Source organism: Canis lupus, chromosome 19, assembly GCF_048164855.1.
Source record: "Canis lupus baileyi chromosome 19, mCanLup2.hap1, whole genome shotgun sequence".
NCBI lineage: Eukaryota > Metazoa > Chordata > Mammalia > Carnivora > Canidae > Canis > Canis lupus.
Genome location: NC_132856.1, coordinates 45,697,229 through 45,710,851, shown reverse-complemented (window position 1 = coordinate 45,710,851; position 13,623 = coordinate 45,697,229). Strand labels below are relative to the sequence as shown.

The following is a 13,623-nucleotide window of genomic DNA, read 5'->3' as shown; positions in this document are numbered from 1 at the left end:
ACCGCCCACGGCCCCCGCGACAGGCCGCAGGGCCTGCCAGTCTTCAGCTTTGCAGCCAATCCTCATCGCCCTCCCGGCTACGCCCTCCGTTCTTGTCCCTCCAGCCGCGCCTGCCACTTCGGAGCCCCGCCCTTGCCCCCCAGGGATTGGTCGGCAGGGCTGCTCGTCTTCTGCCAGAGCTCCAATTCTCGCCTAGCTCCAGGCCCTCACCTCCCAGCACCTCGCACCCTGCGGGACCACCTCTGGGACCTAAACCATCACCCAATAGCCCGCCTCTGCCCCTCAGTGATTGGCTGTAGGAGGTGCTCGTCTGTTTCATACCAACCAATCCCTTTCGTTCCAGACGTCGATTGGCCAGCGTGCAACCAATCGGAGTGTGGCGTGTACCCCTCCCGCGGCGCGCGCTGGGGGTGCGCGAGGCGGGGCAGTGGTGGCCGGAGGCGGCGGCGGCGGCGGCGGCGGCGGCGGCGGCGGCGGCGGCGGTGAAGGCGACGCGTCCCAGCCGGTGAGGGGGAGCAGAGGGCGCGGGGTGGCGCAGACGTCCGGGGGCCCGCGTCCCTCGGGCCGAGCCCGGGCGAGGCACGGTCTTGTCATCGGTCCTGGGGCGGGGGCTGCCGAGGCAGGACGTGACAGCAGCGTCGCAGGGGTAGGGAGAGGTGAAAGCCACCCCCCCCACACACACACCCCGTGTCCGATGCTCCTTGAGGTCCCTCCCCGCAGGATCTGAACCTTCACGGTCAGCCCTCGCACACCTGACACCACGTCTCTTCTTGTTGACAGCCTCTCCCACCCAAAACACCTGAGTCTGTCCACCTCACTGACATCCCCCCACTCCTCTGAAGCCGTGTCTCCGGGCGCTAGGTACAGTTGGGTCTTCACACCCACACGCACTTGAGTCCGTGTCCCCACTGATATTCTCCCTCACACACCTGCCACCCCTCTGCATTCATGGACAACTCCCCCCCCCCCCCCCCATCATCTAAGATCGTTCCTCTTGACACCTCCACACCCAGATCCATGCACCACCACCTCTGCAACTGGGCCTACACCCCCTCCACCCATGCCTGAGCCTGTGATCCCGATGTCATGGCCCCCCATTCACACCTGGCCAGGTCATATCCCCTCACTGATTTTGCTCACATTCAGATCTGTGTCCCTCTCACTTGCTTCCTCCATTCAGCCACTTGGGTCAGGGCCCTCAGGCACTCTCCCCCACCTCTCCATCTGCCATGTGCTTTTACAGGCCCTTTCTCCATCACACAACCCCGGTCTGTGCACCCACCTGTACTTTCCTGCATATGCACCTATGTTTGTGCCCCTGTCTATAATCCTTGACTCTCCCACTCCCCCCATCCCCCCGCAGGCCCTCCAGCATTCACCCAAACCTAGCTATCTCAGGATCACTGCACCCTCCCCCACCCAAAAGAAAAGCCCCCCCCCAGATGTTATCTTTTCATTTATGCCAATCTGTAAAGTGATTTCCAGGCTTTCAATAATCCCTTTGGCCAGGCAAAACCAGAATTATCTCCACTTTACCAGCAACAAACCTAAAGAGACTTGAATTAAGGAGGCAGAGCCCATCCCTCCCTGAGCCTTGCTGACCTCTTCCTGTAGACCTTCCCCATTTTTGCCCATCTGTTGTGCTTATCTCTGAAGGGTTGGCAGAGGAGGGGACCCCCACCTTCCCTGCAGCTGTTCCTCAGGAGTCATGACTTTGAGTCCGGAAAGACTGAGTTGGAAGGGGCGGCCCCTATCTTTGCTGTAGCACGTGTCTCTGTGTCCTGGGCCTGGGTGGGGGCGGAGACAGTGCAGGAGCGGGACTTCAACACCTGGGGTGCCTCCAGCGGCTGAGCCATTTGGGAGGGAGTTGCCGGCCCCAGCTCTTGCATACTGAAGCCCCTTGCTGGCCCTTAAGAACTCCTTGGGCCCTTAAAGCCGATAAACCTAGAGAGTAAGGAAACACTCTTCAGAGTGAGGAGAGCTAATATTACAGCAGCCACTTAGAGCCAAACTGTAAAACTGGAGCCTGGTGGAGTGCGGGGAATGATGATTTTTCTGGAACTTTGTAAGTTCCCTGGAGTGTGATTTGTAGGCATGCAGCATAGGAGACAGTAGCTTTGTTGTTGAAAAGTAATAACGTGGTGTCCTTTCCTGTAAGGTTTGCACAGCACCTCTTACCCGCGCCGCCCCCCCGCCCCCCTCTCTCTCAGCAAAGATGGTGCCCTAACATGCCAGAGGGTCCTGTCACCTTCACCTTCTCCTATAGAAACTGAAGCCATTGGAGCTTTCTGTTCAAATTCAAAAGGAGTCATTTAAAAAAATGTATGTTTATGTGTGTGTATACGTATACACACATTTTATATATACAGATGTACATATGTTTCATATATAGACATATGCAAATATCTCAACTTTGACAAGGCAATTGATGTACATAGTAAAAAAACAAAAAAATGTACTAAAGGGCATACAGTGAAAGCCAAGCAGGTTTGTATCCTATACCCTTCTGGAAGTGTCCATTGTTAACTTGCCCTGTTTCCTTCCAGAGATAGTCTATGGCTCAGGAGGAGGAATGTCTATGTTTCCTTCCAGAGATAGTCTATGGCTCAGGAGGAGGAATGTATATCCCCCACCTCTTTTAAACCCCTGATAGGGAGACCTGGGTGGCTCAGCATTTGAGTGGCTGCCTTTGACTCAGGGCATGATTCTTGAGTTCTGGGATCGAGTCCCACATCGGGCTCCTGCAGGAAGCCTGCTTCTCCCTCTGCCTATGTCTCTGCTTCTGTGTGTGTGTGTGTGTGTGTGTGTGTGTGTGTGTGTGTCTTTCATGAATAAATAAAATACAATAAAAAGTTTAAAAAAAAAAACGATAAATTTACGTGAGGTTTTTATCAAATGAGTGTGCCAGTTTTATAGCCAGTCCTTTACCAATGACTGTTTAAGTTGTCCCTCATACATACAGATAGCTGAAATGAGGGATCCCTGGGTGGCTCAGCAGTTTAGTGCCTGTCTTCGGCCCAGGGCATGATCCTGGAGTCCTGGGATCAAGTCCCACATCGGGCTTCCTGTGTGGAGCCTGCTTCTCCTTCTGCCTCTCTCTCTCTTCTCTCTCCTTGTGTCTCTCATGAATAAGTAAATAAAATCTTTAAAAAAATAACTGAAATGAATAGATGGAACTATCCATGAGCAAATATGCAATGAATGTAAGGCTCCAGCACAGACACTTCGAAACCTCCTGGTCTTCGGGGAGCTTCCTAGGAGTGCCCAGGCCAAACGGCATGTCCATTTAAATGGTTAATGTTCCTCCAGGGAGGTTGTACTGCCATCACTCGTCTCTCAGCTGTGAAACTGGAATGCTTACTTCCTCTTCCCATGGCCAGCACAGTTACTATTAAGTGTTCTGGCTTCTCCAATCTGATAGATAAAGCGCAGCGGGAGAGATCCTTTTGAACACCACTTCTGGGCTTCCTATCCATCTCTTCGGTGCTCTGGCCCATGCGGTGATGATTAAACATTGTATTTCTGTTTCTCTTCAACAGTTGGACTGAAGTTCAGTCCAAGAAATATTTGAGTCCCACCTCTGTGGAGCTCTGGAGGAAACCTTGGATTTGGGCGGCAGTATCCTTGCAAGAGAGAGACATGGGCATTGGCCACAGTCCTGAGAGGGGAGGTCTTAAGATGTTGGCTGTTACTAAATTATTGTTTTTCCACTTGGATCCAGAAAAAAAACAAACAAACAAAAAACTTCGCTATCAGATGAGATTGAGAGAAGTCAGATGTTAAATCTTTTGGGGAAGCTGTCTTGAGATTCTCTTGTCAGCTGTCGGTGCCAGGTGGAGGGCATCATCAGACTGAGGTCAGGCCTTTTCCCACCTGTTGTCCTGCTTGTAGTCTTCTGTTTTGGCAATTAGACACTAGAGGAATACTGAGATGATCAGAACTATTAGCTTGATTGGGTTTTGTAAACCAGCTTTATTAAAAATGCACTATATTGTTTTATTTGAAATGTGAAATACTTATGAAAAAGTAGGGATCCCTGGGTGGCGCAGCGGTTTAGCGCCTGCCTTTGGCCCAGGGCGCGATCCTGGAGACCCGGGATCGAATCCCACATCGGGCTCCCTACATGGAGCCTGCTTCTCCCTCTGCCTATGTCTCTGCCTCTCTCTCTCTGTCTCTCTCTGTGACTATCATAAATAAATAAAATAAAATAAAATAAACACCTAAAAAAAAGTATACAATGTGCCTGTGAAAAGGAAGTGTAAAGGATAACAAAGCTAACATTCAGCTGAAGAAGTAGAACATGGCCCCAGTGGCCCCCTCTGGTCACTGTGCTATTTTTTTAAAGATTTTATTTATTCATGAGAGAGAGAGAGGCAGAGACACAGGCAGAGGGAGAAGCAGGCTCCATGCAGGAAGCTGGACGTGGGACTCGATCCCGGGTCTCCAGGATCACGCCCTGGGCCGAAGGCAGCACTAAACCGCTGAGCCACCTGGTCTGCCCTGTGCTATTTTTAAAATATGTTTGTCAACGTTTGTTTTCTCCACTGAGTACCTTTTGCTGCAGCTGAGTTCTTGGATTCTAGGGTCTCAACAAAGGTCAACAGAAGCCAGGTGTTTTTTTTTTTTTTTTTTTTTAAGATTTTATTTATTTATTTATGAGAGACACAGAGAGGCAGAGACACAAGCAGGCTCCATGCCAGGAGCCCGACGTGGGTCTCGATCCCAGGTCTCCAGGATCAGGCCCTGGGCTGAAGGTGGCGCTAAACCACTAGGCCACCGGGGCTGCCCAGAAGCCAGAGTTTCTGTCAGAGCTGTGTCAATAGGGTGGCCTGAGAGTTCTAGGGAGGGGGGCAGTGACCTCAGGGCCATGGCCAGGTCACCAGCCGGTACCCGGAGCTTTGGTCTTGGACTCCTGTCATGTTAGCGTCCTGGGGCCGCTGTAACAAATTACCACAAGCTGAGTAGCTTGAGACAAGAGAAAGCTATTCTGTCATAGTTGGTGGAGGTCAGAAGATCAAAATTAAGGTGTTGGCTACAGATGGAATGTTTCTGTCTCCGTAAAATTTATACGTTGAAAACTAATCCCCAACATGATGGCATCAGGATGTGGGCTTTAGGTCGTGAGGGCGGAGCCCTCCTGAATGGGATTAATGCCCTTATAAAAGAGGCCCTTGCCCCTTTTGCTTTGTGAAGCATGGCAAGAAGCCATCTGTGAACCAGGAAGAGTGCTCTCACCAGACACCCAGTCTGCTGGCACCTTGACGGTGGACTTTCCAGCCTCCAGAACTGTGAGACATACATTTCTGTTGTCTATAGGCCACTCAGTCTACGGTCTTCCGCCACCAGCCCAAACAGAGTAAGACTGCAGGGTCAGTTCCTACTGGGGGACCTGAGGGAGAATCTTACCAGACCTCTCTCCTGGCTTGGTAGCTGTTGGCAGTCCTTGGGGGTTTTGGCTTGCAGCCACATCATCCCAATCTCTGCCTCCATCTTCACACAGTCTTCTTCCCTGTTTTTCTTCTTACAAGGACACCCATCATTGGATTTAGGGCCTGTCATAAATTCAGTGTGATCTCATCTCAGTATCCTTAACTCATTTCACATGCAGAGGTCCTATTTTCAAATATGGTGACCTTCTGAGGTTCTGGATGGGCATGAACTTTAGGGGAACACCATTTAACACCCACATCTGCGAAGCCAGAATTTCTGTCGGGATGTTATCCTAAAGTTCTTGTCTAGCTGTCTCTTCTGTTTCAGGCAAAACAGGAGCTGGTAGGGTTGGAACACACAGCTCCTCACTCACCTATCTTCCTGTTGGAAGGTAGAGGCATCTGCCAAAAGCTAGCAAGGACCTAGGCAAGTGAACATGTATGTATGTTTTGCTCTTTGCCAGCCCTTGATGTGTGCTTACTGCACTGTGAGCTTGGTCTTAGATCATCCCAGTTTACAGAAGGGTCACCAAGGGGAGAACATAAGGGTAGCAAGATGGACCTAAGTCAGCCCGAATCCAGACCCCTGTCCTTTAAGCAAGTCACAGGTGGCACTCATGCTTTCTGCTATGAGACATGGGCGTCTAAGCCATACTGAAGGGCCTCCACGTAGCCTGGCCTCCAGGATTGAAACAAACTTGAAGCCTGACCAGACCATTGTTCTACAATCTGTAAATACCTGTGGGACAAGGACAGGTGCAGAGGAGGCAGAAACACTGGGGCTTCAAAGGGTAGGGGACACAAATGTGGATCTGTTCTCACCAAGTGATTAGGGCTCTGTAATTGATCAGTTCTAACAGAGGACTGGGGTGCTAACTCAGGGAGAGGAAAATTCTCGGAGGTCTGAAAGCCAGTAAGGAGTTAGCTAGATGGCAAAGCATTGTGAGCAAAGGGAACAAGCAAGCGTAGATACTATGGGACCCAAGGCACAGAACTTGAGAGGGGATTGAGGGACCTGGTCCATGGAGCCCGTGACAGGCACAAGTGGGACCTCACCTCGAGGCTGCTTCCAGAAAGGTACAGTCACCATGCCTGAGCTCAGAGCCCCTAGCAGCCTGGGCTTCCCCAGCACAGGAGACCAGGAGCTATCTTGTGACCAATTGCAAGCCTTCCCTGATGACATGTGCCCATGAAGTACTCCCAGCAGATGTCATCACTGTTATTCCATCTCCAGATCACATGCCTTTACCTTGGGATGAGTGGAAAAAGAGAATGTATATGTTTCAATTAAGTATTGATTAATTAGCCATGCTGACTGAAGCCCCACCCAGTCTGCAGTATTTGTCCTCACCCTAAATGGCAGACTCCCAGGCCCCACTGTGATAGCCCCAACTTAAGCCTGAGGAGGAGCTCAGGAATCCCTGTGCAAGTGTCCTGACAATTCTAGAACAGGCATTCCTAGAAACCCCTGGTGTGGCAGCTCAGAGCTGGAGGAAGATGCTAGACCCTGCCCCTCCCCTGCTGTGGGCAGGCCCCTATACCCAGAAGAGGGGAGGTAGCAGGGTGGTGGGCCTGGCTTCCAGCATAGAGGGCAGACAGGACTCATTACTTGAGGGCTTAGCCAGTGACTAGTCTAGCCTTGGGCTGGCAAGGGGGTATGTAGGAGCCAGGCCTTGAAAGAGGGCTAGGTTTGGGGGCTGTGAGCAGCCCCTTTGGCTTGGAGCACCTGGGTCCAAGCCAGGTGTTGGCTAGTCCTGAAAGTCAGAGTCAGAGGCTTACCACCCATCATGCCAGGCAGTGACACGGAAGAGCACTTGGCAGGAGCATGTGCTCCCCAAACCATTGTCATGTAGTGGGCAGCAGGGCACTGCCATCCAGCTTCTGCTTAACACTGTGGGGAGACAAACCTGGAGAAAGGGGGGGCTGGGGAAGGTGCTGGACACCCAGGATCAATGCTTAGCTCTTTTAGAGGTCCTGGCATGGGGGATGCAGGTTGAATGGTGGGATCTAGGATCTGGGGTGGCCTGCTCAGTAGGGCCAGGTGGTGTGAGATGGGCTCCATCACAGCTCCAGCTCACTCCTTATTGTAAGGCAGAATGGTACTTAGCAACCCTCATGACCCACTTGAGCAGCACCACCCTGAGAAGATGGGGATGGATGGAAACTGAGGCCTGGGGAGTTTTAGTAACATGGCCAAGGTCACATGCTGGACCCTATCTTCCCATAACACCAGCATATGCTCTTACTTGAGGAATGAAGCAGACAGGATAGAAGAGATACGTTTCTGCTGCTACATGAAGGGTGCCCACAGGGCAGGAAGACAGATAGCAAAAGCACCTATTGACAGGTGCGTGCCTCTCTGACTGCTTGCTAAAGAAGGACCCTGAGCATAGCCCAGGCCACTGCCTTCCATGGACCCCCAGTCCAGCATAGCAAGCTAGGGGAAAGTGGCGCCCCTTGTGCTCAATGTAGGGCAGAGCAGGTAAGTTTTGGGAGGTGATGCCAAGACATTTAGGAAGGGCTTTGAAGGCTGGGAGGCATTTGTGAGGCACAGGGTGGGGAGACCAAAGCCAAAGCAAAACTTAGTATGTCCAAAAATTAATTACCTCATCCAGTAAATAATTGAGTAGATATAAGCATTGTACTAGGCTCTACTTGGTGAAAACACAAGACTTTTGGGATGAAAGCTTTACACAAGTGCACCCTCTTATCAAAGGGGTGTGAGTACCATTGAGTGCCTTGGTTTGTTGTGGGTCAATCAAGTGCAGATTGTAGCAGGGGTCAGCAGCCCTGTGTTGCAAGCAATTGACAGTAGGATATTCTGTATCTTTCAGGATGTGGGTGCCTGAGTGTCTGACCCATAGAGACTGCAGCACAAGGTTGCAGAGACCAATTTGTCTAAAAGGCACAAGGAGAAGGGAATGCAGCCAGGAGAGATGCACAGCAGCTGCTCGGGTCTGGGTTAACAGGGAACAGCCATTATGTAAGATGCTACCGCTCTCTTAGGCAGAAGTTAATGCTCATTAACTGGAAAAGAAAACAGCCTTTATCAACAGGCAGATAGGATGTTAATTGGCTCCCGTTTACCAAAAGATTACAGGATCTGTGCCATGGCTGCTTGTAAGCTCCATCCACTGAGAAACTGCCCCCCTATTTGTGTAAATATTTCCTTCATCCCGCGGGGTGGGGCACGTAGGCACTCACCAACATGAATGGTGGCCCTGGTCAGGGAGCTGCTGAGAGAGTCAGGTGTGTGAGTGTGAGTGTGTGTGTGTGTGTGTGTGTGTGTGTGTGTATTCATCAAGTGGAGCTGCCACAGCATGGGGTCATAGACTGGGCCTTACCTAAGATCCCAGAACCCTAGGTTCACGTTTCCCACACAGTGCTGTTCAGCATATTAGACTGCTGAATTGCCCACCATCCTGCTTTGCTTTTTTTTTTTTTTTTTAAGATTTATTTATTCATTCATGAGAGAGGCAGAGACACAGGCAGAGGGAGAAGCAGGCTCCTCGCAGGAAGCCCAATGTGGGACCTGATCCCGGATTCCGGGATCACACCCTGAGCCAAAGGCAGACGCTCAACCGCTGAGCCACCCAGGTGTCCCTGTTTTGTTCTTTGATGAGTGGAAAGATTGCCTGAATAGAAATATGGTATGAAAAAATGAATCTTTGTTAACTGAGGCTGGTCTGTGAATGCTGCCTGCCTGTAGCATGGCGGTGGGCAGAGGGGGGCACTGGGGTGTGTGGTGGCTCTGCTGCATCTGACCCCTCATTCTGAGTCTGCTGCTGGAGATGACTGGCACCTGAATCCCAGTTCGTGGGTACTTGTTAAAGATACCTCTAGAGAACACACTGGGGCTGGGCGCACTGGGGCCATTGTCCATGGTTGGAAATGCAGCACAGGACTGGGAGGGTGTACGGAAAACACACAGGTCAGGGCTCTGGAAGGGGCAGAGGACAGAAACCCATTCCAAACTGGCTGAACTGGAAGGGGAGCTTTGTGGGCTCCAGGGTGGAAAAGTCTAAGTGCTTCCAGCACCCTCCAGGTTCTTTGGCAGCTCCCAGTTTTTTCTAGCACCACTGGGCCCCAGGACACCCCAAGTCAGCAAACATCAATCTGCCTCCCTCCCTGGCCTTGGCTCTGTGTCAACTGCCTGTTTGCCCTCCTGAGAGAAAGAGAACTTCTTCTACTGGCTCAGTGGCTCCCTCAAAAATCCCACTCTTTGTGTGTGGTGCTCCAAACTCAGGATCACCCAGGTCACTCTGGGGTCAAGGGAAGGGTCAGCCCCCACCTTCTCCACATTGACAGAGGCAAAGTGGGTGGCTGCCTAGTGTGTTCTCCAGAAGGGGCCAGATATCCACCGCACATGTGGCTTTCCTTCTAGGGGCTTAGACATCTCCTCTGGACTTCTGGTCATTGCCAAAATCATCAGCAGGTATGCTTCACAGGTGAGGAGGAAGGTGAGCAATAGTGAGCAGTGCATGTCATTCCTCTGGTGCCATTAGAGTCCCCTGGTAGTTAAGAACACAGTGCTCAGGGTCAGTTGGCCTAGGAGAGGCTGGATACCTTTTTGTTGTAGTATGACTTTCTTAAGGTAAAGTGAGTAACCTCTGTGTACAGCCCAAGGAATTTTTACATGTGTGTTCCCATGTGAAACCTGATCGAGATACAGAGCATTTCAAGCCCCAGCTGGCCCCTCTGTGACCCTCCCCTGTCCTGTCTCCCAAAGCTAACCCCATTCTGATCTTTATCACCACTGATACTTTTTTGCCTGTGCTGGATTTTTTAAAAATTGTGATAAAATATATATATAATGCAAAATGTACTGTCTTCAGCTTTGCTTTGTGTATAACTCATTGACGTTAAGTGCATCCTCATTGGTGTGCAACCATCACCACCATCCCTCTCCAGAACTTTGCCATCTTCCCAAACTAAAACTCTGTCCCCATTAAACACTAACTCCCCATTCCCCTCCCTCACCCCTGGCACCTGCCGTTCTAGTTTTTGTCTCTGTGAATTTGAGGACTCTAGAGATCTCATATAAATGAAATTAAATATTTGTCCTTTTGTGACTTGTGTATTTTGCCTAGCATGATGTCCTCGAGGTCCATCCACGGTGTAGCATGTGTCAGAATCTTTTTCCTCTTTAAAGCTCAGTAACATTCCACTGTAGACCACTTTGTGTTACTGTGCTTGGATTTTACCTGGATTTATTCAGCACAGTCTTCTACATTCACTTCTCTTTCTTCACCATTACGTCTGATATTTGTCCCTGTTGTAGCATGTGGCAGCAGTTTATCCTTCTCTGTTGTTGTGTGGTTCCCGATTGTATGACTGTACCACCCACAAGACCTTGTTCTCCTGTGGGTGGCTGCCTGGGTCGTGTCCACAGAGGGTGCTCGACATCACTGTGAGATGTAGCGTACCACCATGCAGGTGTGCAGAGTTCCCAAATTCAGCCTCAGGATCCCAAATACCGAGGACAGGCACTGGGGGAAGCATGTGGTGATCATCCTGGCTGGTGTCCAAAGGTGGAAGAATCAACAGGGGTGTTACGGGGTGGGGGTGTTTTGTGCTCTCCCACTAGCAGAGCCTTCAATGGCCCTCATGCACTCAGCCTGCTTTCATTTCCCTCATCAGCCTGAGCTGGCCCCAGCCTTGGGGGTCCTCTTTACTGCTCTGGCTACCCAGGGTGCTCCTTCCCACAACTCCCACCCTGTGCATTCCTCAGGAAGCCTTCCCAGACCCCAAGACAGACGCTGCCCTGTCCCGCATCTCCTAGCACAGAGTCCCATTTACCAGCATCCCTGTGGGTCATCTGCCCATGCCCCCTGCTCCATCTCCCCTGCCCACCACGGTGCCCCCTCCCCAGAGTGTGTACTCAGCAGGGACATAGTTAAGCAGACACCCAGAGAGGTGTAAATATTGGACCAGAGCAGGAATGTCCTTAAGGCTCCCTTTCTAAGACCATCCATCTCTCCAAGTGGCAGGACAAGAGGACTAGAACCTTGAGCCCCCACTCACAGGCTCCCAACCTGGTCAAGCCCTGGCCCTGGCCAGTAGCACCATTCCAACTTGTCTATGCTCCTCTTACTGGGAGCAAAGGAATGAATTCCCTTCGATGCCCACTGCCCAGCCACCAGGTAACCAAGAGTGCCTGTTGGAGGGCTGGGCAGTGACACAAGCCAGAGCAGCACAGTGAGCAAGTGGGGTGGAGAGAAGACATGGAAGCAGCAAGGACCAGGGTGATGAACAGAAAAGCTGGACCTCAGACAGGAGTTAGCACCCTGCCCTGCACCACCTGCCTCAACTCTGCATCTACTGAGTCAGACTTGGAGCCCACAGGCACGTATTAACATCTGTCCCTGAAGCACATGTTATCCAGCTGCTGCAGCTGCTGGGATCTTTTGAACTACCCTTTGTCACCTGCATGGTGTCAGTCCTCCCACTACCCTTCCTGCCACTCCCCCATTAAGCCTGCCCTTCCACCTCCATTGGGTAGAAGACATCTCAGCCTGTGGCCAGCGTTGGAAGATTAGAACAGCAAATAAGTAACAGAGCATCTTGTTTTAACCCTGAGCATAAAGCGATTCATCCACAAGGTCATACTGATCTGAACAAATGACTGAAGAAGTAAATCAGCTGGGGGAGAAGAGAACACAGTTCTTGTGTAAGAATAAGAATTCCTAGTCTTGTACTTCGCTTCTCCCCCTCCAGGAGGGGAGCTTAACTCCCCTCACTCCCTCACAGTGTGCTGGTTCCAAAGAAGTCGGGAAAAGGGTCACTCAACAGAGGGACAGACCTGCTTAAGGCCGACCTCACCTTAACCAAGAGGTCCAAGCCAGTCTCACCTGGATGAAGTCTGTGTGTTCAGCTCTCCTTACCAGTGAGGTCCTCCCCAGACCACAAAACCCCAGGATCGTGGTGAGAAAGCACAGCAGACAAATGGGCTGGGGGCACAGGGGACAGGGATTCTGGGGCAGAGAAGGGAGATTGGGGGAATAACTGGCCCAATGGAACAAAGCCTGGAGTTCTGTCAACAGTCGTATTAGAACAGGAGTAATAATAGTCTCGCCAACCAGGCCAGCCCAGGCCCCCTACATGGCTGACACCTCCAGCCAGGCTCCTTCTTCATGGTCTCCCTTCTTGAATCTGCGGGGCCATGACACTTGAGGGTCTCAAGTGTCAAGAAGCCTCTGCTTCTTATTTTTCTGTTTTATCAGATACCACCATGTGTCACTGTCCACTGTCCCTAATCCACCTCTACTGCCAGGGAACCAGAGCCTCGGAGGCACTGAGGAACATTTCATGTGAGGCCCCACATCTGGAAGGTAGGGCAGCCAGAGTCCTTCCCAATCAGACCTTCTATCCATGTTTTCAAGTGTCCGTGTTTCAAAATGTGTTGCAAATGCACAGCCTGCCTATGTGCCTCATTATCTCTTAGGTTGTGTCCAAGATATTAGATTTTTCAAATCATGCAAGGCCCAGCGTATCCACTCCCAGACATGATTTCTGCTGGCTTTTTCCAGGCTTGTGGGAGCCAGCAGAGCAGGGCTATCTTCCAAGTTCGACACTGGAAGTTCTCAGGCCTCTAGGCACCAGGCCTTGGTCCCTCAGAAGCCTCCTCCCATACCTTCCTTCTGCCCAGTGCCAGCCCACAGCAGGGAGTACTTACCCAAGGCCGCACCTTGGTGATGCAGACTCTACTGCTGTCCCTGCGGAATGCCTCGCCGACCCTTGGTTGCCTCTTCCAGACTCGTCCTAGGGACAGAGACTTGGGCCCCTTGGATTGCAGCCCAGGAACCTATGCTGTCCCTTTAGTTCAGTGACTATTCTATGAATAGCTTGTTCGTGTTCTGCCTTACAGGTAGGCTTCAGGGGGTGAGTGCATCCAGACCCCTGGTTCTGCTGTTCCTTCAGGTTAAGCAAAGTCTTAAGGGGCACGTGGCATTCTTGAAGAATCATTCAGGATGAAATGGTGTTGAGGCTGGTCTGGGGGCCATGGCCATGACTTTGGAATCCTGAGTCAAGGTTGGAGTTCCCTCTGCCCTTGGTCTGACCAAGTTTTGCTGTGTCTCATCAGCAAAGCGGAGAGCTGAAACATCGACCGTGACACCCCTAATGGGTAGTGGCAGTGGTTATCCCCATAGTGGTCTCCAGCGGGGGACTTCCCATCCGTAAAGCAACACCCACG

The 13,623-nt window shown here is 51.4% G+C and overlaps 1 protein-coding gene across 7 annotated transcripts in view; it reads left to right on the top strand.

Annotated features, from left to right (window-relative positions):
• The first annotated feature begins 426 nt into the window (after positions 1–426).
• SLC25A42 (solute carrier family 25 member 42) overlaps positions 427–13,623 on the top strand; it is a 31,153-nt gene continuing 17,956 nt past the window's right edge. The window contains exons 1-2 of one of the 7 annotated variants that reach the window (XM_072786636.1): positions 467–505; positions 9,814–9,877. In XM_072786636.1, the coding sequence (XP_072642737.1) occupies positions 9,867–9,877 (11 nt within the window). In that variant the 5' untranslated portion in view covers positions 467–505; positions 9,814–9,866. Of the gene's footprint in view, positions 506–9,813; positions 9,890–12,663; positions 12,761–13,623 lie in introns of those variants that run through there. The other 6 variants (XM_072786637.1, XM_072786638.1, XM_072786643.1 and 3 more) reach the window with 6 other exon arrangements.